The sequence below is a fragment of the Carassius gibelio genome, chromosome B18 (assembly GCF_023724105.1).
Source record: "Carassius gibelio isolate Cgi1373 ecotype wild population from Czech Republic chromosome B18, carGib1.2-hapl.c, whole genome shotgun sequence".
Taxonomy (NCBI): domain Eukaryota; kingdom Metazoa; phylum Chordata; class Actinopteri; order Cypriniformes; family Cyprinidae; genus Carassius; species Carassius gibelio.
The window spans coordinates 776795-803859 of NC_068413.1; the positions used below are offsets into that span (position 1 = coordinate 776795).

Consider the following 27065-nt stretch of genomic DNA (forward strand, 5'->3'; position numbering starts at 1 on the left):
CAACCAAATTATGCACATATACTATTAATTATGTAAAACTATTCAAGATATATTCATCACATGCTTTTGTTACTCACTAGATTTGTTGGTTTTGGACAACACATTCTTTCTCAGAAGTTGTTTTAGTTGAATTCAATCGACTTTATTTAAGTATTAATTGGTTTAGACTGTTTTACACTGCTCTCTAGTGGTTTGTTCACACATTTCGGTTCTTCACACCATGATTCTGCTTAAATTAAACTTCGTGTAGAATTAAAATTCACTCGGTTTGAAAAGCAGAATTTAAAGACTTATCTCAAGTTTACCTTATCACAAGTTTACTCATGACTTAATGTTGACGGATTTACAAACGCCCGCCTATTTCACACACACACACACACACACACACACCCACACACGAGTGTTAGGAAGTCAATATTGGTTCTCTATCTAGATCCGCTTCTGTCACAATCTCTCGAGTTAAAGATGGACTGGACATCACTTTATGCGCTGTTCATATGTGTTTCATATGTTAGTTCAACAAAACTACATGAAGCAGCTCGAGTGAAGGTCACACATGCAGGTAAGATAACATTTAATCAATATTTCATCGGTTTTATTCTCAAAGATCATCGTTCTGTCAAGAACAAGGCTAATCACATATGTTCTGTTGAAATAAATAGCTTAGATCCAAATGTGATCAACTTTGTAGTACAGAATCGGGAAAATAGGAGCATTTTGATGTTAAAACAAAACAAAACCAACAAACAAACAACACATTTAATTCATTTGAATTGTAATTAGTATGAACAGTTTGTTTCATTTTATAGTCACATTACGGTAAAAGAGATACAAGTATCACATCTTCATGTGTCAAACTCCCACAGATCTTTATTTTAACACCAAAACCGCCGGGTCTCTTATCTCAGCTGTCTCTTCTGTGTTTCATTAATGTACAGGAACTGCTTAAACTAGGTCTGTTTGAACACACTGCACGCTTGATAACTTCAGTCTTCCTCTGTTTCAGGTATAACCAGGTTCTCTTTTGAAAACAGTAATAATAATTTGGTGAAGCTCGTCAGCACCTCTGGTAACAATATCATCTGGGTCGGAGGAAGCACGGTCCTCTATTCCATCAGACCAACACAATCCTCCAAACCCCATCAGGTACAGTCGTGTTGATCACATACAGTATATAATACAGTAGATCTCAGACTGTACATGACATCTGAAGGGTTCCCAGCGGATGATCTCTCTAGTTATTCTGCCAAGGGAATGATATTTTACATTAAACGATTATGCAAAAACATATGCAATGCAGTTTTCCAATGCAAAACATTTGAAACATTTCATTTTAAAGTAATGTTTATGGCTCGTGGAACACATATGAAACATACTTCTGTTATGATCTCTTATTTGCACAGTTTTGTTTTGTAATGTTTCATGTTTGCTCTTGTTTAGGTGAACCTGTCTCTTTGTGAGGATAAAGGGAAAGATTCACACAACTCTGTGAGTATAAAAGTACAGAAATTGTGATATTTACACTTCCCACATGATTACGTTTTGTTTATAGAAGAGTGATAAGTATCTGAGTCTGTTATTTGAAAAAAACCAGTTTTACTCGATTACATGCAAATAACTTTGAAAAGAAAAACCATGTTTACAATTTTTTTAACTTTATAGTAATATCATCACAGTGTTCACAAGATGTGAATACACTTTTATAATCTCTTTTTCGATAATATACAGTATAGTGTCACGTGTGCGCACTTCAGTAAAAATGCAGGTTAAGGTTGGCTGTGTTTACATGAACACATCTTTTATTATGCATAATTAAATATTGATGTAAACCGTATTGTTTGAGGGCTTGTTGGTAGTTTTTTCTTTTTAAAGGTCACTGACAGCTGTTTAACTGTTGATTTTTCCAGCCCCGTTTACACCGGATCTCTCTGCTCAGAGAAGGCGTCGATGGAAATCTATTCATTTGTGGATTATGTGATGAAAATACAAAGTGCTGTGACTTGGTATGTCCTTGTTTTCTTACTGAATGCATTGTAAACTCATATGGAAGTATAAAACGGAGCCATTTATTTTGTTCCAGGGCTCTGATTATTCTTCAATCAATTGCTTCACGTCAGAACATTATGAGCCAGATATTAATGAGCCGTCATTACTTGTTAGTGAGTATTGCACATCATTTATTGAGTTTTGAAATGCATTCATGTTTGCACACATATGGTGCATGAAGTAGAATTGCAAAAATAATGGCAGTTTAATTTCTTGTTGAATGTCTGATATTGAAGAAGGGCAGCATTCAGCGTCCATATCTCTAGAAAATGTTATCATGAGACATTCTTGACTGACCATGAGTAGTTTATTGTTAAACCCCACGCTGAGCACAAAGGAGTATTATTACTTTGTATATTATTATTATTATTTAGTCAGGAACACACTGTGCAGGCTTTGTTTGGTTTGGCTCCTCCGTCTCGCTCCATCTCTTTCTGACACTGTTGTGAATGCAGATTCTTCTGAAATGGTTTTAGAAGAGCAGCAGGTGATTTGAAGTATTGAAGCACTGTTCCTTGGTAAAGCTTTTTGGATAAAACCAGTACAATCACCTGCACATAATTCTTTATTTTACCAAAGTTTCAGCAAAACGCCTTTGTCAAGGTATAGTTTCTTGTATGGTATAAATAGACAACAATACACAGGTGTAATCAATCAATCGTTGCATTACATTGACCAAAATCTCAACCTAAAACACATCAACTTGTGACACAGCATTCAAAAAAATCCACAAATCGAACACTTGAACTCCAAATGGTTTAAATGTGGATTTTGATTTCCTTACCATACAAGAAATGATACCTCGTGTGTGGTCATATGTTCTTTTTACACAATGTTGGTGTCTTCAGACCTGCACCACATGTGCTGAAGAAATAGAGTTGAGTAAAACATTATGAAACAGTGTTTTTCTTTTTTTTTTTACATTATTTCACATTGCTTGGTTCAAGACAATGCAGACGTGTTGAAGCCCAGGTCTGCTTCTGATGCTCATAATGTAGTTCATGTATTTGCATGATATCATTTATTGCTGATACTCCATTGTTAATGTTCAACTCGTAACAGACGAGCTGTCCGATATCATGTTGCTACCACAAAACTGTTCACTATCATTTCATTTCTCATACAGTATGACTTTGTCTTATGTAGAACACAAATGAGATGTTTAGCAGAATGTTCAAGCTGCTCTGTTCCATACAATGAATGTTAACCTCCAAAAAGTACCATATATGCATTTTAACACTAGTCCATTGGTCTTGTGCACTTATGATGCACGTAAAATGCATCTTGTATTGAAAACAGCCGATTGGACATTCTGCTATAAATATCTCTGCAGGGTTCAGAAGGTTTAAATGGTCATTTTTGGTTGAACTACAGTTATAGAGAGTGTCTGACAAGAAGGATCTAAATTCTGCACGTATTTAGCACAATAGTTTTTTTGCATGTCGTCTTTAGCTCAGTGGTTTCTTGATGAGGAACTTAAAGAGTAGCTAGGCCTTTCCGTGTACTGATGGTCTAGAGATTGTGTCCATATATAGATCTATACAGACGCATGTTGACCCTTATTTAAACATCCTGAGTACAGCGCCATCAAAACATGTGATGTAAGCGGAAAAAGAAATAATTACAAAACCTGATAAACAGCTGTTGTTTGTAATTATTAATCAAGTCAAGTCAAATCACCTTTATTTATATAGCGCTTTGAACAAAAATCATTGCGTCAAAGCACTGAACAACATTCATTAGGAAAACAGTGTGTCAATAATGCAAAATGATAGTTAAAGGCAGTTCATCATTGAATTCAGTGATGTCATCTCTGTTCAGTTTAAATAGTGTCTGTGCATTTATTTGCAATCAAGTCAACGATATCGCTGTAGATGAAGTGACCCCAACTAAGCAAGCCAGAGGCGACAGCGGCAAGGAACCGAAACTCCATCGGTGACAGAATGGAGAAAAAAACCTTGGGAGAAACCAGGCTCAGTTGGGGTCAGTTCTCCTCTGACCAGACGAAACCAGTAGTTCAATTCCAGGCTGCAGCAAAGTCAGATTGTGCAGAAGAATCATCTGTTTCCTGTGGTCTTGTCCTGGTGGTCCTCTGAGACAAGGTCTTTACAGGGGATCTGTATCTGGGCTCTAGTTGTCCTGGTCTCCGCTGTCTTTCAGGGCAGTAGAGGTCCTTTCTAGGTGCTGATCCACCATCTGGTCTGGATACGTACTGGATCCGGGTGACTGCAGTGACCCTCTGATCTGGACACAGACTGGATCTGGTGGCTACGGTGACCTCGGAATAAGAGAGAAACAGACTAATATTAGCGTAGATGCCATTCTTCTAATGATGTAGCAAGTACATAGGGTGTTATGGGAAGTGTTCCTGGTTTAGATTTGGATATTAAAAGCATATTAGTGTGTTATGTGTAAGCCAGGTTAAAGAGATGGGTCTTTAATCTAGATTTAAACTGCAAGAGTGTGTCTGCCTCCCGAACAATGTTAGGTAGGTTATTCCAGAGTTTAGGCGCCAAATAGGAAAAGGATCTGCCGCCCGCAGTTGATTTTGATATTCTAGGTATTATCAAATTGCCTGAGTTTTGAGAACGTAGCGGACGTAGAGGAGTATAATGTAAAAGGAGCTCACTCAAATACTGAGGTGCTAAACCATTCAGGGCTTTATAAGTAATAAGCAATATTTTAAAATCTATACGATGTTTGATAGGGAGCCAGTGCAGTGTGGACAGGACCGGGCTAATATGGTCATACTTCCTGGTTCTAGTAAGAACTCTTGCTGCTGCATTTTGGACTAGCTGTAGTTTGTTTACCAAGCGTGCAGAACAACCACCCAATAAAGCATTACAGTAGTCTAACCTTGAAGTCATAAATGCATGGATTAACATTTCTGCATTTGACACTGAGAGCATAGGCCGTAATTTTAGATATATTTTTGAGATAGAAAAAAATGCAGTTTTACAAATGCTAGAACGTGGCTTTCTAAGGAAAGATTGCTATTGTAAGGTGCAGGCAATCGGCCCAAGGAAGGTATCCAGTGCTGGCTGAAGGTCTCCTGTGTGTCTGGTCTTTTCACCACACAGAGTTATTCAATTTAAATCCAATTCTAATCTGACTACATTTTAATATGACCTAGAATTTATGTTGAAAAGGCAAATTGGTTGTATGCCTGTGTCTAATTGTTATTATGCTGACATTTGATTATTCTAGTTAAGTCTTTACTTTTATATTTACTCATTGATTAGGAATCTATGTCGCTCAGGGTGTATCATGCCGGCCGGTATATACATGTACCCCATGATCACAAACTCTCCAGTCTGATCATTAGTCAGAGGATATGACTTCATGTTATGGGTTCATTCTAGCTAGAGAATGCCTCAGACAAAGACAAACATCCCCTGAGGTGGAGACAGGAACTAACAATTGGGATTTAATAAAGTCAGGTCCCAAGCCTGGGTGGTTTTACAATTCAATGGAAACAGAAGGTAATTTACATGGAGGACCCAGGGAAGGGGCATTCTCATTACAGTAATCAAAATATCTTTTAGGGTCTGTATTATCTGTTAATCTACTTTTGTAAAATTGAGACTTTTGTACAAGTTGGACTGAGACATTTCAAATGAGACATGACTGTTAGTTCACTTGCATTGACATTTTCATGTAATCATTTTGAGCAGATTGAGTAGAAGGAAGCATGGGTGAAGGGATTTAATATGAAAAAAATGGACAGAAGGGAAGGAGGTCTCCTGCACCTCCAATCTGTGGGGTGTCTCTAAGTTGCCCGTGTATGTTTGTATTGTCTGTTTCTCAGGAGATCAAAGTATCTCAGGTTCTTTCATCCTAACACTATCAAGTAGCACACCTAGGTTCCTAACTGATGACGAAGAATTGACAGAGCAACCATCAAGTCTTAGACAGCGTTCTATGTTAATACATGCAGAGTTTTTAGGTCCTATAATTAACACCTCTTTATTTTTCTGAATTTAGCAGTAAGAAATTACTCGTCATCCAGTTTTTTATATCGACTATGCATTCCATTAGTTTTTCAAATTGGTATGTTTCGCTGGGCCATAAAGAAATATAGAGCTGAGTATCATCAGCATAACAGTGAAAGCTAACACCATGTTTCCTGATGATATCTCCCAAGGGTAACTTGTAAAACGTGAAGAGTAGCGGCCCTAGTACTGAGCCTTGAGGTACTCCATACTGCACTTGTGATCGATATGATACCTTTTCATTCACTGCCAAGAATTGATGGCGGTCATAAGTACGATTTAAACCATGCTAATGCACTTCCATTAATGCCAACAAAGTGTTCAAGTCTACGCAAAAGAATGCTGTGGTTGATTGTGTCAAACGCAGCACTAAGATCCAATAAAACTAATAGAGAGATACACCCACGATCAGATGATAAGAGCAGATCATTTGTAACTCTAAGGAGAGCAGTCTCAGTACTATGATACGGTCTAAATCCTGACTGGAAATCCTCACATATACCATTTTTCTCTAAGAAGGAATATAATTGTGAGGATATGACCTTTTCTAGTATCTTGGAGAGAAAAGGGAGATTCGAGATTGGTCTATAATTAACTAGTTCTTTGGGGTCAAGTTGTGTTTTTTGATGAGAGGCTTAATAACAGCCAGTTTGAAGGTTTTGGGGACATATCCTAATGACAATGAGGAATTAATAATAGTCAGAAGAGGATCTATGACTTCTGGAAGCAGCTCCTTTAGGAGCTTAGATGGAATAGGGTCTAACATACATGTTGTTGGTTTAGATGATTTAAAAAGTTTATACAATTAGGACTATTCAATTATGGTTGACTGGTTGACTAGTTGAATAGACCTAATGATTAAAAACAACGGATGTTTTTGGGTTTATTTGTTTATTATTTATTTCCGTTTACATCACATGTTTAGACGCCGTACTCAGGATGTTTTTATAAGTCTGGCCAGGGAGCAGCCAGCAACCAGTTTGGGGTGGCACAGAAATCTCCAGTATTTCAATATAAAAATGTGTTTGACTATAATGTACTGGACTGAGTACAATTAATTTCTACTTAAATATAATTGAGATATTTGTGAATTAGATCAAGTAATACTGAGTGAATATGTCAATTTGTATAATATTCCTCAGCTCCAGGTATTTTAATAAAAGGAGCTCACTTTTGCTTTACCGGTCATTCAGCTTTTCAAAACTCACAAATGCTTGCTTTCCAAAATTGCATGCTCATGGAATACTCGATGAAGTTTTTCACAAAATGTGAAAAAGGCCAGAAGTCAATAGTAGAAATAAATGTCAGAATATAAAATTATTATTATTTAATGCATTTAAATGGTTTAATAATCTCCAATTGAAGAATATATTTTAGTACATGCATTTGAGAGACCTTCTTGTGTGCTGCGTATACATGCACAGTTTGCAGCTTTAATCACCTTTTTGGTAATTTCATGAATTAGCTGATGACAGAACTAGGTGTGTATGCTGTTGCCTATAATATTATTATTTATTTATGATAAAGTAAGATAGAGCATGTGCCTCATTATTTGCGTACTGTGTGCCGTGAAAGCTGTAAAACGACCAATGAGACAGGAAATTGTGTTTTACTGACATAATCTCATAAAAACAGCAACTCATCAGACCAAAGTTCACAGTTGTTCTACTGAAGCTCATTTGGCGGCTGGAGCGTTTCCGCTCAATTTACTCACGCTTGCTGAGGTGAAGCTTAAATGCACGTCTAAAAATTCTGCCGTTTGATATAGTCATAAAGATCAAGTCAATTCAATTTAAAACAGTTGCAAAAACCTCCTTTTGAGAAATAGGAATCATTTTGCTAGTCAATGTCTGTTCATTAATTCAGCATCCTCGGTCAAATTGTATTACAGAATTGGTAGTATCTTTATTTGTTATAGCAGTTTCTTAGTTTTCTGACAAAAGACTCCTCTGTCTCTCAGTTCTGCACAAATACAGTACATACCTGGCTACAAATCAATTAAACAGTAATGAGTTTGAGGGTGTAGTGAGCAGCATGCACTACAGTATTTACCTTTACGTAGAATAATGAAGTTCTGTTATCTGAAGTATTGTATTCATATTGTCTGTGTATTGTGTAGTAGTATTGAAATCTTTTAGATCATGCCAACTTCCCTCGTGGTCAGTGCATGCAGAAGAACATGCTCAACTATAGTGCTTTGTATTACACCAGGAACTAATTAAATTTCACCTCATCCCCATTGTTTTTATTCTCCCCTCCAATTCCTCTTTGTCTCTCACTACCTGGATTCGTTTTCCAAAACTCATAATCAGCTGTGCTCTTGTTCATATCATCCTGATATTCTGACCTATGTGTCTTCTGTTTTGCTACTTGAAAATGTGTAGTTGGGCACATTCGTATTAGCAGAGTACAAGAGGTTATGATTATTAAAACAGGAACTTGGCTATTAATTCCAGCCATTATGTGCTAAACTCTTTCCTTGAGTCTGCATGTTTTTAACAGTCTGTATCCACCTTTTTCCTCAACGTGGAAGTAAGTCTGTGGGTGAGACTTCCGTTTCATTAGCCGCTATAGGTAAATAACGAGGAGAATAATAACGTGCGGTAAACGGTAAAACTGTTTGCAGTACAAACCAGGGTTTTCTTAATTAAGAGAACAGATAACAATAATATGATAGGACACATCAATTGTCAATATCAATCAGCAAAACTAACTGTTTTGTACAGCTAAACCGGAAGCTACACCCATAGAATTTACAAATGGCGGTGCCCATTTTTTCATCAGGAAAAAGGTGGATACCTCATTTTCATTCTGGTAAAAAATTAAAATCATTTCTTGTTATATTCTACATGTGGCGTCCTGTCTGATCTCTATATTCTGTCTTTCAGATAATATGCTGTACTTCATCAAGCCTGAGAAGGGATTGTACAGAATAAACAAGAATGACAAAAATGACAACATTTGGCCTCAGCCGAGTCAAACGGGTGAGAAATTAGATTTAACAATTCTACACACATTTCACTGCCACAGTGAGAATTTACATTTTTCTCTGAAATAAATTAATATAATTATCAGAACGATGCTGTTCTGATTCTAAACAGCGCTGTTTTTTCCTTTAGAGCAAACATACTTGAAGCTGATCGCTGGTAAAGGCGAAGACAAAGTTTATTCCTTCTTCGCAGAGAAATACAAAAGTAAAGATGGTGAGAAGTGGATTGCACGAGTCTCTCAGAGCTGCATGGTGAGCAGAAACACCCCAGAAATCATGAAGTGAATTTGTCATTTTACTGAAGCCCACATAAAGTCTTCATGTCCGGAAAACCATCTAAGCTTTATGTTTTGTTAATGGTTTAATAAAAATTAGTGCAAAATATGATTGCAATTAATGGTTGCACTTTATTTTACAGTACATGTACTTACAGTATACTTACAGTGTATTTATCTAAGAAAGTTCTGGTAATACAAGGTAACTACATGGGGTAGGGTTAGGTTTAAGGGTAGGTTCAGGGTTAGTACCTTGTTATTACATAGTTATTGTAATTACTATAATAAGTACATAGTATGTACATGAGGAACAGGACTGTAAAATAAAGTGCTACCCAATTAATGATGCTCCCTATCCTTATCTAACCTGATAAAGATACTCCACCCCAAAATAAAAACAGTGATCATTTACTCCCCATCATGTGGCTCCAAACCTGTATTAGTGACTTCCTTCTGTGGAACACAAAATATAATTTTGACAGTCAAATAATATAATGACAGTTACTGTTATTTGCGTAAATTACATTTACATATGCATATTTATATTAATTATATTAATGTTTACTTCAGATATACACTACCAGTCAAAAGTTTGGGATCAGAAATCTTTTTAATGTTTTTTACAAGTTTCTTTTTCTCATGAAGGCATAAATCTTATATCTGGCAAAGAAATCTCAGATTGGTGGCATGAATGAATATGCGTGGTGAAATTGTAGTCATTAAAGTGATGCAGTTGAATAGTGAATGAATGGTGTAATTCTAGCCTAGCTAACTAGTAATTTGCCATCATCTGTGAAGTGGATGTGCTGCTTTGATTTGTGAATGACGTTGTATGTAATACTTCATAAATGACTAGTTTCCAATGGATGTTTACAGCAGAGCAAGTTCTGCTCAGCTTGTGTTTGATATAAACTCCCATCTGTTTCTTAGCAATATCTGACCGCGGAAGTTGAGAGCAGCCTCTTCAGGTTCTGATAACAGCACACGTCACAGACATTTGTGTACACAAAGAACTGTGTGTAGGCATTCAGGCTAAGCTAAACCTGTTTACCTAAATTGCTAGCTGTTAGCATCTGACTAACACTCATGGTTCAAGTCCTCCTAGGAAGCTCGTACTTATGAGTTGACAAGTCGTAAATTCGATGTCGGGTACGTTCAAGTCAGTTTAGTCGACACAAGATGGCAGTGTACCCTCTTTTAATAAATTACAAGAAAATACAACAAGGTTTGTTAACTCTGCTTATAGAAAATGTCGAGCAAAGAATTTGCATCAGGTGTGTTTTGTGTTTTTAATTTTTTTTTTATAATTTATGAAGCCACCTTAATCTGTATCACATAAAACGTATTAATTGTTATACTGCAATCCTGTCTATCAATTTCAACTAAAAAATTACCGTCAACAACAGACGCCGCATCGCAACAGTCGTCATGTTTCTCGTTGACACGCCCCCAACTCGGAAACTCTGAGCTTAAACAAAATTCTCGTAATTACGACTTTATGTTGCTGTTGATGTGTTTTTGACTCATAAATACGATGTATCCGACATGACTTGAACGCACCATTAGATAGGTGTGGGTGTAAAGTGTTAGGCCCAATCCCAATTCTACCCCTTAGCCCTTCCCCTACCCCTCCGTTTTGCGCGTTCACGTGAAGGGGTATGGGTGTCTCGATTCTCTTTTGGTTGGAGGGGTAGGGGTAAGTGGAAGGGCCAGATAGCCCTTCAACGAAGATTTTTCGGGACCAGACTTCAAACGAAGGGGTATGAATTATCTCGGCAGCATTGATGGGGGCTAATCCCCCCAATAATTAGAAATCGCTAAACCATTTTCTCAAATATTGCCTATTCGAGAGAGAGAAAGAGAGAGAGAGAGAAAGAGAGAAATGGAAGTTGCGTGTATTCTCGTCTGTGCGTTTATCTTTTTAGAGTGAGTTTACCTAAAAACAGCGATTGTATCCTCTCGTCGCTGGAAAATATAATGTAGCGATTCAGTATTTAAACTGTATTTAATAAAAGTCATGGGGCAGCTTTGACAAGATTATTTTCTCCTGGATGTGTGAGCTGCGCGATTTCCGATATGTGTGTGTGTATCAGTAAGCAGCTCATTAATACAGAACGATAATTAAAGGCTCTAATGACCAGCAGTATATGTGTGTATTGTAAGAGCTAGACGACGAATCATGACGTGTGATGGCATAGTAGTGGTGTCCCAATCCTTAGGGGAAGTGGAAGGGGTATAAAATAGAATTGGAATTGGGCCTAATTTTCAAACCACTCCCTTCTCTCTTTCTCTCTCTTCCCCCTCACTCATGGTTTCACTTCCTGTTTATGCTATCACCTTCTCTGGATTCAGTTAGGTCAGTCCCTTAACACTTACTTTGGTTTTAGTTGTATTATTTTTTATTTTGGCTTCATTCTGCCTCTTTTGATTGTATTTCCATTAATTAACCTTTATTTAAAATGTATCAATTCAGCTTAGTTGATTTTTATTAAAACTGAGATTTAATCAAATAATTTTGTTTATTACTTACCTTTTAGTTTACTACAGCTATTAGGATCTTTTCGTTTTACTTTTACCTTATTTTAGTTCATCTGATCATCACCATCTCGGTATACAGTAGGATTATAGCAGTCCTAGTAACTGTTGTATCCTTAATGAGCCGTACAGGTTATTAGTAGCCTAAATCCTATTCCTGCTCTATCCCTCTTTAATTCTCAGCACTTAAGGCTATTACGTAATTGACAACTGCATAGTCAAATCTCCTAGCTTAAACTAAATAAGGAAAGCCCTATCCCTCAATCTTATTATCTTTTATTTGATCCCTTCATAGCCAACCTGTGAACCATCAGTACTTTGAGAAATAGTTTTACCACATGTATAGTCCAGTCATTAGAAGACCCCTGCTTACAAAGTTACTCAAACTCTCCCTTTGTGTTGAAAAGCACAAAAACATAGCACCCTACCTCACTAGTTGTCCCTCACCAGCTATCCACACCTTACATGGCCTACGCAGCCATTCACCATATAGGTAGCGTTACACCTCTGTACATACTGGCATATGCGTTCTGCCTCACAAGTGTGCCAATATGTGGCAGACATTCCACAAACATCCAGCCCTGTCAGCTCAACAGGACCACCTGGAAACCCAGCAGGGCACTTTGATGGACATTTTTTAGCCCAAAGCAGCCAACAACCTGCAATGGCAGAGAAAGGAACAGCGATACAGCGACAGAAGTGGACACCTGACACCTAGCCTGAACCACCGGGATCTAACCAGCATCATCCTCTCCTTGGCCCACAGCCTCACAGGCCTTATACAGGATGTAAATGAACTGAACTTCAGTTCTACAGGGAACTGACACTTGCTCAACAAGAGAAAGCACAGAACAGATGCAAGGAACCTTACAGAATGGTGCAACAGAAGGAAATCACCAGTCTTCAGGAGGCGCTAACAGCTGCTGGAGACCAAGAGCAGCTTGAATAAGCCACCAGACAGGACTTGGAAAGAGAACTGTTTCACACAAAGTCACTGTTAAAAACAGTGTTTGTGGAACTTAATGAGAGAGACACCAGATCTAAGGTCTTAGAAGGCCATCTGCATGCAGCCAGGGCAGAAGTCCAAACTCTGACTCTGACTCTACAACATGAACAAGGAACTTGACATGATTCAGAGAGAACTGAAACAGTACCCCAGACTGTGCATGGACTCAAATAAAAGGCTCACTGCTGCATGCCACACATCCAGCACCCCTGTACACAGATACAAAGGGGGGAAATAAAGCTCTGTTTGACATTTCAGGAAACTGACTTTCGGGAAGTCAGCTTCCTGAAATCCTCTGCAGCTGCAGAAGGAAAGGGATTTATTAAGGCGAGCCCTGAAACAGTACATGGAATAACACTCAAAGCCCTCAACCTTGAGGACACATCTAATCAAATTACCAGCAGGTTAAACCAGCCAACATAAAGGACTGATCAACTGACCTGTTTGATGAGTTCTTGGAAGGACAACCTTCTGATTCTTTGCCAAACGCAACACCGCATCAGACCCCTCCAAGGAAGGAGCGTCCCTAAAAACCTTTACCAACACAACTCAGGCAAGCTCAAGTCAGTGCCGCCACAAGAGCAAAGCGACACTGCAAACATCAGATTTCTAGTGACGTTATAGCAAAACAGAGGGCTAACAACCACCTGCTGCCCTCCTGCCACCATCACGTCAGTCTGAAATTCTCTGCACACTACAACAATTCCTTGCGATTCCTGGAACCTACTGGCAAACAACACCCAAAACAACCATCCTACCCAGACCAACTCACTTCAGGATGGCAGGTGACACAGCCTCAACAGGATCTGCACCTTGCTACAGCCTACACCACTACATCACACCGCCCGACAGCATCCACCACAGCACCACAATCAGAGAGCCACCACTGTCTCCCAGCCAAGAGTGGCAGGTGTGTGTCCGATTGTTCTGCACCTTTGATGTCGCTCGTTGTTGACGTTCTATGGACAAAATCGTCCGAAAGGGGGGATATTTGTATTGTCTGGACCAATCTGACACACCATTTGTCATTTGATTTAACAAATCAATCATTCTTTAGATTAACAAATAATCACAGCGAAGAGTAAACTAAACGAGAGTGTGTATAATATGTTGGTACAAAGGCAATAGTTCTAAAACCTTAAAGTACATTTTCATTTACTCTCAATAGAGTTACATATGCAAATTACTATGCTTTCAGACAAAGGGCCATAAAATTCTTCATTATTTCCTATCTCCCGCTTGGAATTTCAGCCTTTCTCATTGGACAAGCCCATCTTGAGAGGCGTGAACCTGCCCAGACCTTAAAAGCCTCATGCACAGTTCTGCTCCTCCTCTCTGTTCTTCTTCTTCTGCTAAGTCTTTTGTCTTCCAGATGAGGATGTGGGCTAGAATGCTTCTAAGGACACCCTAAGCATGAGCCAGGCCCTCGGCCTTGACTTTCCATTCACCAAGGATCCTAGTGTCTCTCTTAGCTCTTTTTCACTTTCCACGGAAGAAACTCCCAATCACTATCGAGTCAGAACATCTTTGGAATGCATTGCCTTTCAAACCAGGAAGAACATGAGCATGACTCCTACACCACCAAACCATCAAGGCTTTGATCTGAGACTGCATCCAGACACTCATTCCAGGCCAAGGCAATGCAAGTATTGTACATTTAACTAAACGAACAGAGTATAAGCTGAAGACCCCATTGGCATTGATGGTTTTAAGCAGGTGGTTAACTGACTCTTTTCATAACTTCCTTCTCTGGTTTTCCTGATGGTTTCATCCAAGTCTCATTTTGCTCTTTCCCCTGTATGAGTCATTGTATGTTATTTTTATTTTTTTAGACTAGTTTGTAGTTAATAAAACTCTTGTGCACAAATTACATGAGTTTCTGATTCTGCGTCACAAATCAATGTCCATTTACGATTCCAATTTGGCTACATGTTCTAATGCATTAATACTTTATGAAAGTATTTTCTGTGGCCACAAAAATAGTGTTTCTTAGAGTTGATATTACGCTAAATGTTCGATGGATGAACAGATTTGTTGATGGCAGTTTAATTCTGCTACAGTTACTACTACTACTAATTGTTATTATTCATATACATTTCCCTTTTGAGCTTAATTTACATCATCTTACTGATCCTAAACTTTTGACCAATAGTGTATATGACGTAAAAAACTGAAATGATCTGGCTTATACATTACATTTAAGTATTTTTTGGAACAGTAGGTATCATTTCTTTTTTCAGCCCATTTATGGACATCATCTGCTGTATCTGTAATGCAGTCTGTTCTTGTGTTTTGCATGTCTGTCTCTAAACACAATAAGTGTGAACGCTTGAGCTTCCTTTGCAATCATTGACTTCCTTAAATACGTGCTATTTTAGTAGATAGGAAATGCACTTGACTAATGGCAACACCTGCGTGTTTCTCAGTAACTCACAGCCACATTTGTGCTAAAGGTAGCGTTTCTATAATAACAAGCTCATCTCAAACGCAGGTTCTGGGAGCTTAAATGTTGTCAAAGATTTAAAAAGCAGCATTTGAGATATTTTCTTACAAGATGACGTATTGATAAAGTGGATTTTTTTGCATTATAATAAATCTTCAGTTTGAAATTCCTTGTTTATATTATTTGAGAAATCTTATGAAGTTTCAGTATTTTTAAAATCAATGCAGAAACACTTGCAGAACCTGATTGTTGTTTTTATAATCTTTAAGCCCTTCATATCTGTATAACCTTCTTAGGTGGAAGAACAGATGTTCAGCAGAAGTTTCATGCTGATTTTTTATATACATCGGAGGCACACAGAAGCTTTCAGGCTCCAAAAAGCACCAAATCACTGAATTAAACACAACACAATCTGTTTCAGAATGACAAAGGCGGAAATAAAAATTTGCTTCAGAGCAGCTGGACATCCACGATTTACAACCGTCTGTTCTGTGGGAAAGAATATGAATTCACTCAGATGATAGATGTGGCCACAATAGAGACAAACAACGACATAAAAATTTATGCGCTCTTCAAAAACTATTGGTAAGACACAAACTTGATTTCATACTTTGTATTTCAGGTGATCAGACGTTATCAGTGTTGGGGGTAATCACATTCAATCAGTCAGATTTAGTATTTCTCAAAATGAATAAAAACAGTGAGTTTCAAACTCAGAATAAGCAATAATTAATCATTCTAATCACGTTATTAACCAGTGCCTTTGCTGCTGACCTTTAATGATCCAATTCAGACATACCAAGCAGCAAAAGCAACTTTAGATAAACATATAATTTGTGTTTCATTGAAGTAAAAGTGTTGAACTTAATGCAATCACGAGGGGCAGCACAGCTGAAAGGTTTGTTTGATCTGCATTTACATTTCAGGCTTAATCATTCCAATTTGCCAAAAATTTCTTTTTAAGTCAACATTAAACAAGCAAGTTCAGGCCATATGAGAAAACATAACGCATTACTTTCCATAAAAAGCAACACAATTGGTTACTTTTTTAGGTAGTATTGCAATATTGGATTGCAATACTTTTAAAAAGTACTTTCCCCAACACTGGCCTCAATAGTTGATGTATCAATGTATCAAGTTCAAATGAATGCCAAATGCAAATGCTCAGTTTTGAATTTGGCGTCACATAAAATAACTGTTAGCGAGTCACATGAACTTGTGAAGCCACAGTCAGTTGAGTGTTAAAAGCTCAAGGAAACATAGGTTATTTGACACAGTTCCACAAACACTGATAAAATAAAGAGAGAGCGTGCAGCTGATGTGTTTGCGTGTGTCTCAAGTTTGTCGATCTGTCTCTATTTACAGGAACATGAGCGCTGTGTGCGTTTATAGCTTGACTGAAATCAGCAGGATATTCAATTCCTCTGAATTCAACGCCACCAATGTTCCTTCGACTCACCGGCCTGGAACGGTAAACCATCCCTGAATCAATATATAATATATAGCAAATCTCAACTGAGTTGGTTCCTCACCAAACATAACAATATTACGCCCAGCTGTAGTCCTAGATTATCCTTCAACTAACTTCTTGTGGTTTCTTTAGTGTGTTGCGGACAGTACTCGTCTAAGCACTGAAGTGCTGGGGTTAATGAAGGATCGTCCAGAGATGAAGGATTGGGTGAAGCCAGAGAACGGCCCCCTGTTGTTCAGACACCACCATTACACTCATATACAGGTGGACCGGGTACGAGACCACACCGTCCTGCTTCTGTCTCTAGGTACGTCAATCTGTCTCCGTGAACCGTGAGGAATTTATTGGTTTGGTTTTATTGAGGATCCTGCTTTACAGGGACTGATGGAACAGTGAGAGGAAGTAAATTATATAATCATTGCTGTTAATAGTGTTCACCATGTGTTTGATTACGTGTAATTTGTAACTTCACTGTAATTTTACATTTCTGCCATAGCCACCACTAATAACCTACTTCTAAATATAATGTAGAAACTTAACATTTTCTGTAAAGCTGCTTTGCAATGATTTTTATCATACAAATAAAACAAGTAAATTGATATAAATATTTGCTATCACCTCTTAACAATTAAACAGATCCTTGCTGAATAGTTTTTGAAGTATTTCTAAATAGAAAGTTTTCATTTCTATATAAAAAAAGAAAGAATAAAAATGTATAGATCCCAAATTTTTGAACGGTAGTGTATATTGATAGAAAATATTTATATTTTAAACAAATACTCTTCTTTTGAATGTTTTATTCATCAACGAATCTTGAGAAAAAGCATCAGAAATGTTAAGCAGCACAACATATATAAATATAAAATTTCCGAAATGTTGCTTTGAACAAAAACTTCTGCATTTTTTTTCATGCCTAGGGACATTTAGCTGTTTGAGTTTAGAAATTTTATAAATTAAATTATATTACCTATCCTCTCAAGAGACCTGGTATCAGTGTTACCAGTGCCACAGGTGCATAGTTTTTCCATTTTTGTAGCATAAACACCATCAAACCAATGCAAGCTTCAGATCCTCCATTGTTTCTCAATGGAGCTGAAAACTAAAGATGTCCGAGTTCCAATCCCTGTGCAACTGATACTCAACTGCCATTGGCTCATCTCCGTTCGAGGGGAGGGGCTTATCGATAGGCCAGTTGTGCATAAGTGTCAATTATTATGTAGTGCTTATCGTTCAACATCCTGTTTCACTCATAGGTCAGTCATATAACAGAAGTTAAAATGGGATAAATGCAGTTTCATGTTGATTTAAACCAGTTTCACATTAGATGTCTAACTGCTGCAGGAAATCTAATGACTAACAAACCCTAGTGAGCTAAGTAGGTGTCATTGTTAGGCATCAGACGTGAAGGTTGTTCCAAACACTACATCACAAAATTATGCTATCTAATATATAACAGTCACAGAATGCATTGTAAAATGCTAAGTGGAAATGATGTAATTAAAACATGATTATTTCATGCAGAAGCAACATGTATGTAAAACTTAATGTGAATAAACTGTGTTAGTGGTGCACTTTTAAGTAAATCGCTTTGTGATGTGCGTGTGATGGTTAGCATGATGTCTAGGTAGTTCCCTATACAGACAGATTAGTTAATGTCCTTTTGTAATATTTTCTCACAGAAAGCGGAGGGGTTCATAAAGTGCGGGAAGATCCCGTTTTTGTGATTGCGGAGTATCTGCCGTTTCCACGAAGGACGCACATCACCAGCATGCTGCTGGACGCTTCGGAGGTACGTCACAAAATAATACCCAACTTCTCACTTCCAAACCAAAGCAGGAACACAAAAAGTACTAGAGCCCTATGACTCGAAAATGGAATTCACTGCGTAACATGGAATATCATGGAATTTGTTACATTTTGGGTGAATGAATCCAAAGTATGTTAGAATAACGGCGTAGACCAACGCTACTTTTGTGTCATCGAAGGTTAACGCCCCTTTTTGGGGGAAAACAAACGGATTCCCCTGATACAGAACTTGCTCTAATTTCTTGATAGCAAATATGGCAGAAACATACACACTCTCTTTGCCGGCCGAGGACCGTGAGAGGTATTTAATGAAGCTACTGGATACGGTGTTTACAGAGGTTTCCCTTTGAAATGGTCGAAAACTGGATTAATAACCCCACGCAGTGGCCAAATATGGACATCTAACGTTACCATTATCTCGTGGAATCACCAAGTAGCCTATTTTTGTCATTAACACACTCACAGTATGATAAACTAGACGATGAGACCACGTCAAGAGGAGTCGGTGGTTTACTTGGATCATATTTCACTTGATTTAAGCTATTGACAGTTTTGTTGTAGTTAGAAATACGAAGCTGCTAGTAGCTACGTGATTAATGTTAGCTCTCATTAGGCATGCTACCTTGGCTGTTAACTGATTTTAAGTTTCAAATATTCGCAGGCTAGGACTAAACAATATAAATATTATACAATATCTGTTTGTAATCGTGTAGGCCTGTACACATCAGAAACAATGAAAAACAAAAGGTCCCTGGAGGAGTTCTGTATCAGGAATCCGTTTGTTTTCCCCCAAAAAGGGGCGTTACCCTTCGATGACGCCAAAGTAGCGTTGGTCTATTAAAACCTGTTATGGTCTAGTGTCTGTGAATACTAAACCACTGTATGTTCTGAGTGTCAGATGCACGGTATTTGTTAACTACATACATACTGAAGTGTGCATGATTTCATAAGATTCACGATTTCATGTCTGAGAACGTGAACACATGAACTTTATCTTAAGTTTTAACTTTCATTTGATTACCAGAATTTCTGGGAGGAATTTTTTTATTGTTAAAATTGTATTAAATTATTAAAATGGAAGTCAGATAAAAGACAGAATTTGGTCAAAATACAATGGAATTTGAGAAAAAATAAAATTTATTTCATAGTGTCCAAAAGTACCTAAATCAGTAATCAAATTTTAAAAAGTATTGATGCCAATTTTAACCAGTATAGCATGCATGCCGCTAGCAACGCCAAGGTCATGGGTTCAGTTCCCAGGGAATGCATAATCTGATGAAAGGATTATTTTGAATGCAATGCAAAACTAGATGCAAAAATATAGATGTTATTCAGTGTAACAGCGATCGGCTGTATTAATAATGAGCCCAAAGCACAAGGTTTCACAGGGCAGTCTACAGTTATAGGTACTTTCAGTTACTCTGAATGTAAATGTATGAAGAGCTTCAGTTGTGTCTTGATTTTATTAGACTAGTTTCCTTTGAAATCTATGTTGATCTTCAGTTTTAACACATCTAATTCTATCATGTTATCAGCTGTTGTACTCATTATCCTGTTCAATTTCTCAGAAGCGTCTGTATGTGAGTTCCAGTAATGAGGTCGTTCAGATTGACCTACAGAGATGTGATGATTATGGAGATGACTGCAACCAATGCACATTATCTCGAGACCCCCACTGCTTTTGGAACGGTTTGCAGTGCACCTCAACTGCAACGTAAGACCTCAATGCACACACATCTGCTTCCTTCCTGATAACACTTGTATTTTAAGCAAATGCTCAAAACCACTGTTACTGAAGCTCATCATAGTTATTTAATGGACTGAAAGAGTTGTGGAGCGATGCTGGAGTGTTAAGTGGTTTCATGCTGGTTTGACCCTCTGTGATCTACAAAATGAGTTACACACTAAAGTCTCAGACGTTTTTGAGGTTTGTCCAAATTATCTTAAGCACAAGAAATAGTGATGCTTGACTTGCAGATTGCACACGGTACCTACAATCATTCTGAAACCTCACAGACCTTATTTTCTACCACTGAAGCATGAACATAAATTCCCCCACCCAAGCAAAACCACACCACATGATTCACTTACAAAAAAAAAAATGATATGAATAAAACAAGCACCACCTCAGTAATGTGTTCTCTTTTCCACAGAAGCCAAGTCCAGGATATCATTAGCTGTGGTAAGTATAGCTCTTTTTTGGTTACTTGGTGTTTTTCACATTAGCCATGATCACTGTGGTCTCAAACTGAGTGTAACGGTTCCTGAACTTCCCGAACATTGTATTTCCTGAACAAGGTGTAGCCGAATAAAATTTTAATGCGACTCCCCCCACCACAGTTCCATTGCAAGCAAATCTAGATCACCATCTACAGAGTTTCAGGTTTAATGCTGTGGTCTACATGACACCAACTCCCTCTCTGCGTCCGGTCTAGTTTGTGTCATGCATTTGTCAGAGGTGGGGGGCTCCCAAATTTAATGACAAAATAAAAAAAAATGACTTGACTTTGATTTGGGATCCAGTGACTCGAACTTCATAACTTGACTTTATAACAACTGCAATATAAGTATTATTTTTATTCAGGTACGTCCCTCTTTGTAATGACTAAAAACAATAGGGAATAGTGCCACGCTGGTGTTTTATCAATAAGTGATGATTATTTTGCACCCAATCCATGCAAAATCCTGTATATATAGCAAAATGCCCCTTGTATAATCAAAATGGGTACACCCCTAATATAAAAATTAGGTCTGCACATGGTTACGTTAGTATTATTTCTAATTTTTATAGCCACATTATTATAAAATCACATTGTGACACAATTTTGCAGCCCTTAAAAGAGACAACAAACTTGCATTTTCTTTAATGTCATTTTAAAAAATGCTGGGTTCTTTCAACCCAACTTTAGGTCAAACATGGACTAACCCAACTTCTGGGTTACAAACTTAATGTAATGTAAAATGTAAAAATGTAACCCACCTGTTGAGTTAGCCCGTATTTATATTTGACCCAAAATTGGGTCGAACCCAGTATTTTCTTTTTTTTTTTTTTTAAAAGAGTAAACCATGTCTGTCCCACATAGGCAGCTGTCTACACTGGCAGCATCTTTGATAGTGCGCTCAACTCACTATTGATTAATTCTATATATATTTACGATAGGAAATAAGAAAACATCTTAATGGGATATGATCTTTACTTAATATCCCGATACATTTTTGGCATTAAAGAGAAATGTATAATTGTGACCCATACAATGTATTGTTGGCTATTGCTACAAATATACCTGTGCTACTGATGACTGCGTCTGTGCTGCAGGGACACATAGATTTACCAATTTATGTCACTTTAATAAACGCATCACATGACCATCTGTTCTGCAGAGAAGCCTCAAGCTTCACCATCAAAGACTGAAAACAGACTGAAGACGCCAGAGCTTCTCCATGTCCCTCCATCCTCTAAACACTTCTTGCTCTGTCCAGTGACGTCACTCCATGCCACATACCACTGGATCCACGATGAAACACCTGAGGATTGTGTTCAATCTGAGCTGGGCTGTTTTTACCTCATTTACAGCATGAATACAAGTTACGAAGGGGATTACAGGTGTGTATCTTCAGAGGAAGGCTATATTAGGACAGTCAGGGAATACCAGCTCAGCATGAGCCGCTCAGAAGCAATCCGTCTCTCTCCTGCGCTCTTACTGCTGCTCACAGCCTCTCATGTTACTCTTCTTCTGATACTCACCTTCTGAAAATGTTACCTTGAAGTTCCCAGGTAAAAAAAAAAAAAGGGCACTTCCATAATGTACTTAAAGTGCTCTATTTTTAAAATGACTAAAAGCATTTTTTAAATGCTGAGATAGACATTTAAAAGCACATTTTAATTCCTATTCATGGTCTCAAAATGGTAAAAAAAAGAAGAAAAAAAAAGCTCAATTTTCATGCACTAATTTTGTACTTAATATACAAAAAAAGATTCTTTAGTACTTAAACTTAAGATCATCTAAGTGTACTCCGCTGTGTTATTTTGGGACACTATGAATATGAAATTAAATGTGCTTTTAATATACTATTTATTTATTTATTTACATTACATTTGACATTTAATCATTTAGCTGACACTTTCTGGGCACAGTCCAGGAAAAGGTCCGTGAGAGTGATTTTTAACTTCTTTGGGATGGCACCACAAGGCGTCATTCAGTTGCAGAGCGCAAACTTCTGGAGGGCACATAAGATTTAACCAGTGAGTTTAGGTATGTTGGTGCCGTGCCGGTGGTCGTCTTGTAGACAACCATCAGTACCTTGAATTTACATTTACATTTATTCATTTAGCTGATGCTTTTATCCAAAGCGACTTACAATTGCTATATATGTCAGAGGTCACACGCCACTGGAGCAACTAGAGGTTAAGTGTCTTGCTCAGGGACACATTGGTGTCAACCAGTGGATTCGAACCCAGGTCTCTCCGACCAATGGTATGCGTCTTATCCACTGTGCCATCACCAAATTTTTTGTGAATTTGATGCGAGCAGCTACTGGTAGCCAGTGTAACCTGGTGAGGAGAGGAGTAACGCGAGCTTTTTTTGGCTCATGGAAGACAACCCTCACTGCTGCATTGTGCAGGAAGGGTTTAATCTTCCTAAGTCAAATCTGCAGGACCCGGTCGTTGTAGGTGATGGTCATCAGCTAGAAATGTCACTCAGACAGGCTGAAATGCGAGCAGCTACCGTCGGGTCATCTGGTTGTAATGAGAAGTAGAGTTGGGTGTCATCAGCGTAGCAGTGATAAGAAAAGCCATGCTTCTGAATGACAGATCCTAATGATGTCATGTAGATGGAGAAGAGAAGTGGTCCAAGTACTGAGCCTTGAGGAACCCCAGTAGCAAGGTGGTGTGACTTAGAAACATCACCCCTCCAAGACACACTGAAGGATCTGTCAGAGAGGTAGGACTTAACCCACAGGAGAGCAGTTCCAGAGATGCCCATCTTTCTGAGGGTGAACAGGAGAATCTGGTGATTAACAGTGTCAAAAGCAGCAGACAGGTCCAGTAAGATGAGTACTGAGGATTTTGAAGCTGCTCTTGCTAGTTTCAGGGCTTCAGTAACCGAGAGCAGAGCAGTCTCAGTTAAGTGGCCACTTTTGAAGCCAGATTGGTTGCTCTCCAGGAGGTTGTTCTGTACAAGGAACATAGAAAGCTTGTTGAACACAGTTCGCTTAAGTGTTTTTGCAATGAATGGAAGAAGGGATACCGGTCTGTAGTTTTCAAGAAGCGCTGGATTTAGAGATGGTTTCTTAAGCAGTGGGGTTACCCGAGCCTGCTTGAATGCTGAGGGAAATGTTCCAGAGTGAAGAGAGGAGTTGATAACATGAGTAAGTGAAGGTATTACTGAAGAAGAGATCGCTTGAAGGAGGTGAGTGGGGATCGGATCAAGTGGACAAGTAGTAGGATGATTGGACAGGATAAGTTTGGAAACGTACATCTCTGAGAGTGGAGGGAAGGAGGAGAAAGATTTATTTAAAATAAAAAAGGTATTTAGTTTCCAGTTGTTGTAAACATTAGTCTTGAAAAAAATGCATTTTTAAAAAAAACAGAGAAAGTAATTTAAATGTGCATTTTAGTTCCTATTCATGTTGTCTCAAAATAGCACAGTTCGTTAAACTTAAGTTTATCTAAAATAATCATTGTTAGTAAATTAAGTACAAAATTAGTACATAAAAATAGAGCACTTTAGTTTTATTGAATATTATTGCCATATAGAATCATTTAAAAGCTCAAATTGGTGTCATGAGTGGTTTGATGTTTACTGATGTTTTCAGTGTTTGTTCTACACCTTGCACTGATGAATCGCTCATATATTGGGAACATGGATATGTGTGTAAATGTGACCCTGGAGCAGAAAACCAGTCATAAGGGTCAATTTGTTGCACGGTTATGTGCTGTAAATACTCCCGATGTTTTCTGTATACGTGCCATATACAGTCATCAGAGACAAGAGTATGAAACTAACGAGGTCGATGTGCGAGAGAATCAGTTTGTGCTTGATTCGATTCAATTCAAGTTTATATAGCGATTTTTATGATACAAATCATTACAAAGCAACTTTACAGAAAAATTACATTTCTACAAAATTTAGTAGTACCTTAGTAATTATTATAAATTTGCTAATAATTTTAGTAGGTAAAAAAAAAAACATTTCAAGATTTTTTTAAAAACATTCTACTTAGAATTTTAGTAGACAAATGATAATTTAAAAAGTTGCTTAATTTAAAGAGTTTATATCTGTTATTTTAACATGAGGAAATGAATTAATCGATGTTTCTAAATGTTTAACTGCTAGTGTATGCAATGAATGTAATATTAATATCTCTGTGTAGCCTGACGTGATTGTTATTTCTACAGGACTAGTGTTAAGTTCAATAATTTATCATTTAGGATTTTGAAATGGGTAGAAACTGGTAGAACATTTCATTTGATCAGTTCACAATGTACCGCGGCGGCGATTTCTTCATGTTTACATCACATTAGACACTGAAGTACCAAAGCAGGTGTCATCTTGTAAAGAAAGAGTTAAAGATTGTGACACACTGTGGTTTGGAAATATTTCACAACTGGTGTCACAACACTTTTGGTTTCAACATTAGGGTCAGAGATGCTTTAATTTTAAAGTTTGTTACTAAAGGACTTCTTTCTTACAAGTCAATGACACCTCAAATCTAAAGACTTTTAGATATTTTAAGCAATTGTTCTGCTTAAAATCCTTTTGTTCCTGGTCAAAAAATGACTGCCCTTTTAAAAATGGTTTATTATACAGTATTTTTAACATAAAACTTTTTATCAACTAGTTTTCTTTCAGTCAGCATGCACCGGTTATGTATTTCTGATTGATTGTAAGTCTCATTGATCTGAGCTTGATCGCTTTAGTTTTTGAGTGAACAAACAAAACAAATACCATTATTTGTGAATAAAATGGCCATGTTTTACTCTGAGATCAATGAGGCCTACGATCAATCAGTTTCAGAATGAAATACAAAACCTATGCCAATTACAAAAAGAAAAGGAAAAGAGTTGCTAAAAAGATTGATGACAAATAACATGAACTTGTGCAATATTTTTATGGCAGTCATTTTTGACTAAGTAAAACATGAGGTGGGTGTTTATTGTATATATAGAGAAATATTAGAGATATATAGAAATATATATATATATATATATAGTAAGAGATACACACACAGGGAAGTGGTTAAACCCTGTCTGAGCAAATTCAGTGTGTTTTATCTTCTCTGGGTTCAAATGAGCAAAACAGCATGAGGATGATCAGTCTTGCTGAGAGCTGTTGAATCGTGACTTATTCAGTGTTTTTTCACAATAACCAATGAATTGTATCAGAGTTTAAAGTTCATTATAAACTGTGACGCTCCATAAATCTGAATGTAATGCCTCGACTGTTTGCATGAAGTGATGAGAGTATTTATAGATGTGAATGTGTGATAACGAGGTGATGGGTAGATTGTCCCAATCTTGGTTTATACTGTATGTAGAAACATCTATAAGATTTGCAACAAGATGTACATTTTTTTTCTCTTTTGTACTGCACTTTCTGATTTAGATCATTGTATTTATTGTAATGTGAATATCCTTGAAATATGCAAAAGTTCCAATCTCAATGGAACAAAAAAATGCATGTCTTTCTTCATTAAGGGGAAGTAACAAGCCAACACACCCACCCACAAGAGGATCTGGCAACCCACTCTTCTAACCTCAGGGAACTGGAATCAATGTTTCTACATTTCATGATAAAAACGTCATTAGCCATTTATTCCCCTCGAGTGTTGGTGGGGTTCACATTTCACACACTGACTTTTCTAATTAAAGCCTTTGGTAATGTCCCTATTGCTTACAGCTCCCTCAGCGTCTGAATCTCATTTCACTGATCATGTAACGCAGGAAAATCATCAGATGAAAGAATCTTCTTAAATCCCAAACAGTAAGAATAAAGCATAAAATGTATTTACTGAAAGAAACACTTAAGCCAAGCCTTTGACAGTGACCAGAAAAACACCACGAATAGTTCATCGGACTCTTTAGCATTTTTATGTTTTCACACCAGAGTTTGGATTTATTAACTCTATTAAAAAAGTTTATTTTTTAATGTAATATGCATGTGATATATTGCCATAGAGGATTTTATTTGCTAGATTATTCTAATATGTATTAGATGTAGCTAGTGTTATGCTATAACAATAAAAAAATAAAATACAAATAAAAAATCCTTGAGACTGTGTAACTTTAAGTAACTTTAACAATCTGGGATACCCTGAAAAAAAATTGCACAATACTCATAACTTGTTTGCTTATTTAATGCATCTGGTACTCGAGTATCTACAGTTTCATTTGAGGACAAAAGGTTAACAATGGCATTTCATGAGTTCATGAAACTGAAAAAAGTGAAATTTATGTAGAAAATAAGCCATAGTGAAGAAAGAAAGACAAAATACAAAACC

At 37.4% G+C, this 27065-nt stretch overlaps 1 protein-coding gene across 1 annotated transcript; it reads left to right on the forward strand.

Moving 5' to 3' along the window:
- The first annotated feature begins 384 nt into the window (after window positions 1–384).
- On the forward strand, window positions 385–26463 carry LOC127977870 (semaphorin-7A). The gene is made up of 14 exons (XM_052583053.1): window positions 385–562; window positions 1007–1146; window positions 1441–1488; window positions 1908–2003; window positions 2081–2159; window positions 8927–9022; window positions 9158–9279; window positions 15708–15871; window positions 16652–16757; window positions 16890–17064; window positions 18437–18546; window positions 20132–20277; window positions 20717–20745; window positions 21945–26463. Exons 1-14 carry the CDS (start codon window positions 466–468, stop codon window positions 22313–22315), a joined length of 1779 nt encoding a protein of 592 aa, XP_052439013.1. The 5' UTR covers window positions 385–465; the 3' UTR covers window positions 22316–26463.
- The last annotated feature ends 602 nt before the right edge of the window (window positions 26464–27065 follow it).

Bases quoted from the DNA above. Each gene is read 5' to 3' on its own strand.
- LOC127977870 (XM_052583053.1), top strand. From the start codon at position 466: ATGGACTGGACATCACTTTATGCGCTGTTCATATGTGTTTCATATGTT. The intron at 2,004-2,080 runs GTATGTCCTTGT...ATTTTGTTCCAG, and splicing joins ATACAAAGTGCTGTGACTTG to GGCTCTGATTATTCTTCAAT. The intron at 15,872-16,651 runs GTAAGACACAAA...CTCTATTTACAG, and splicing joins GCGCTCTTCAAAAACTATTG to GAACATGAGCGCTGTGTGCG.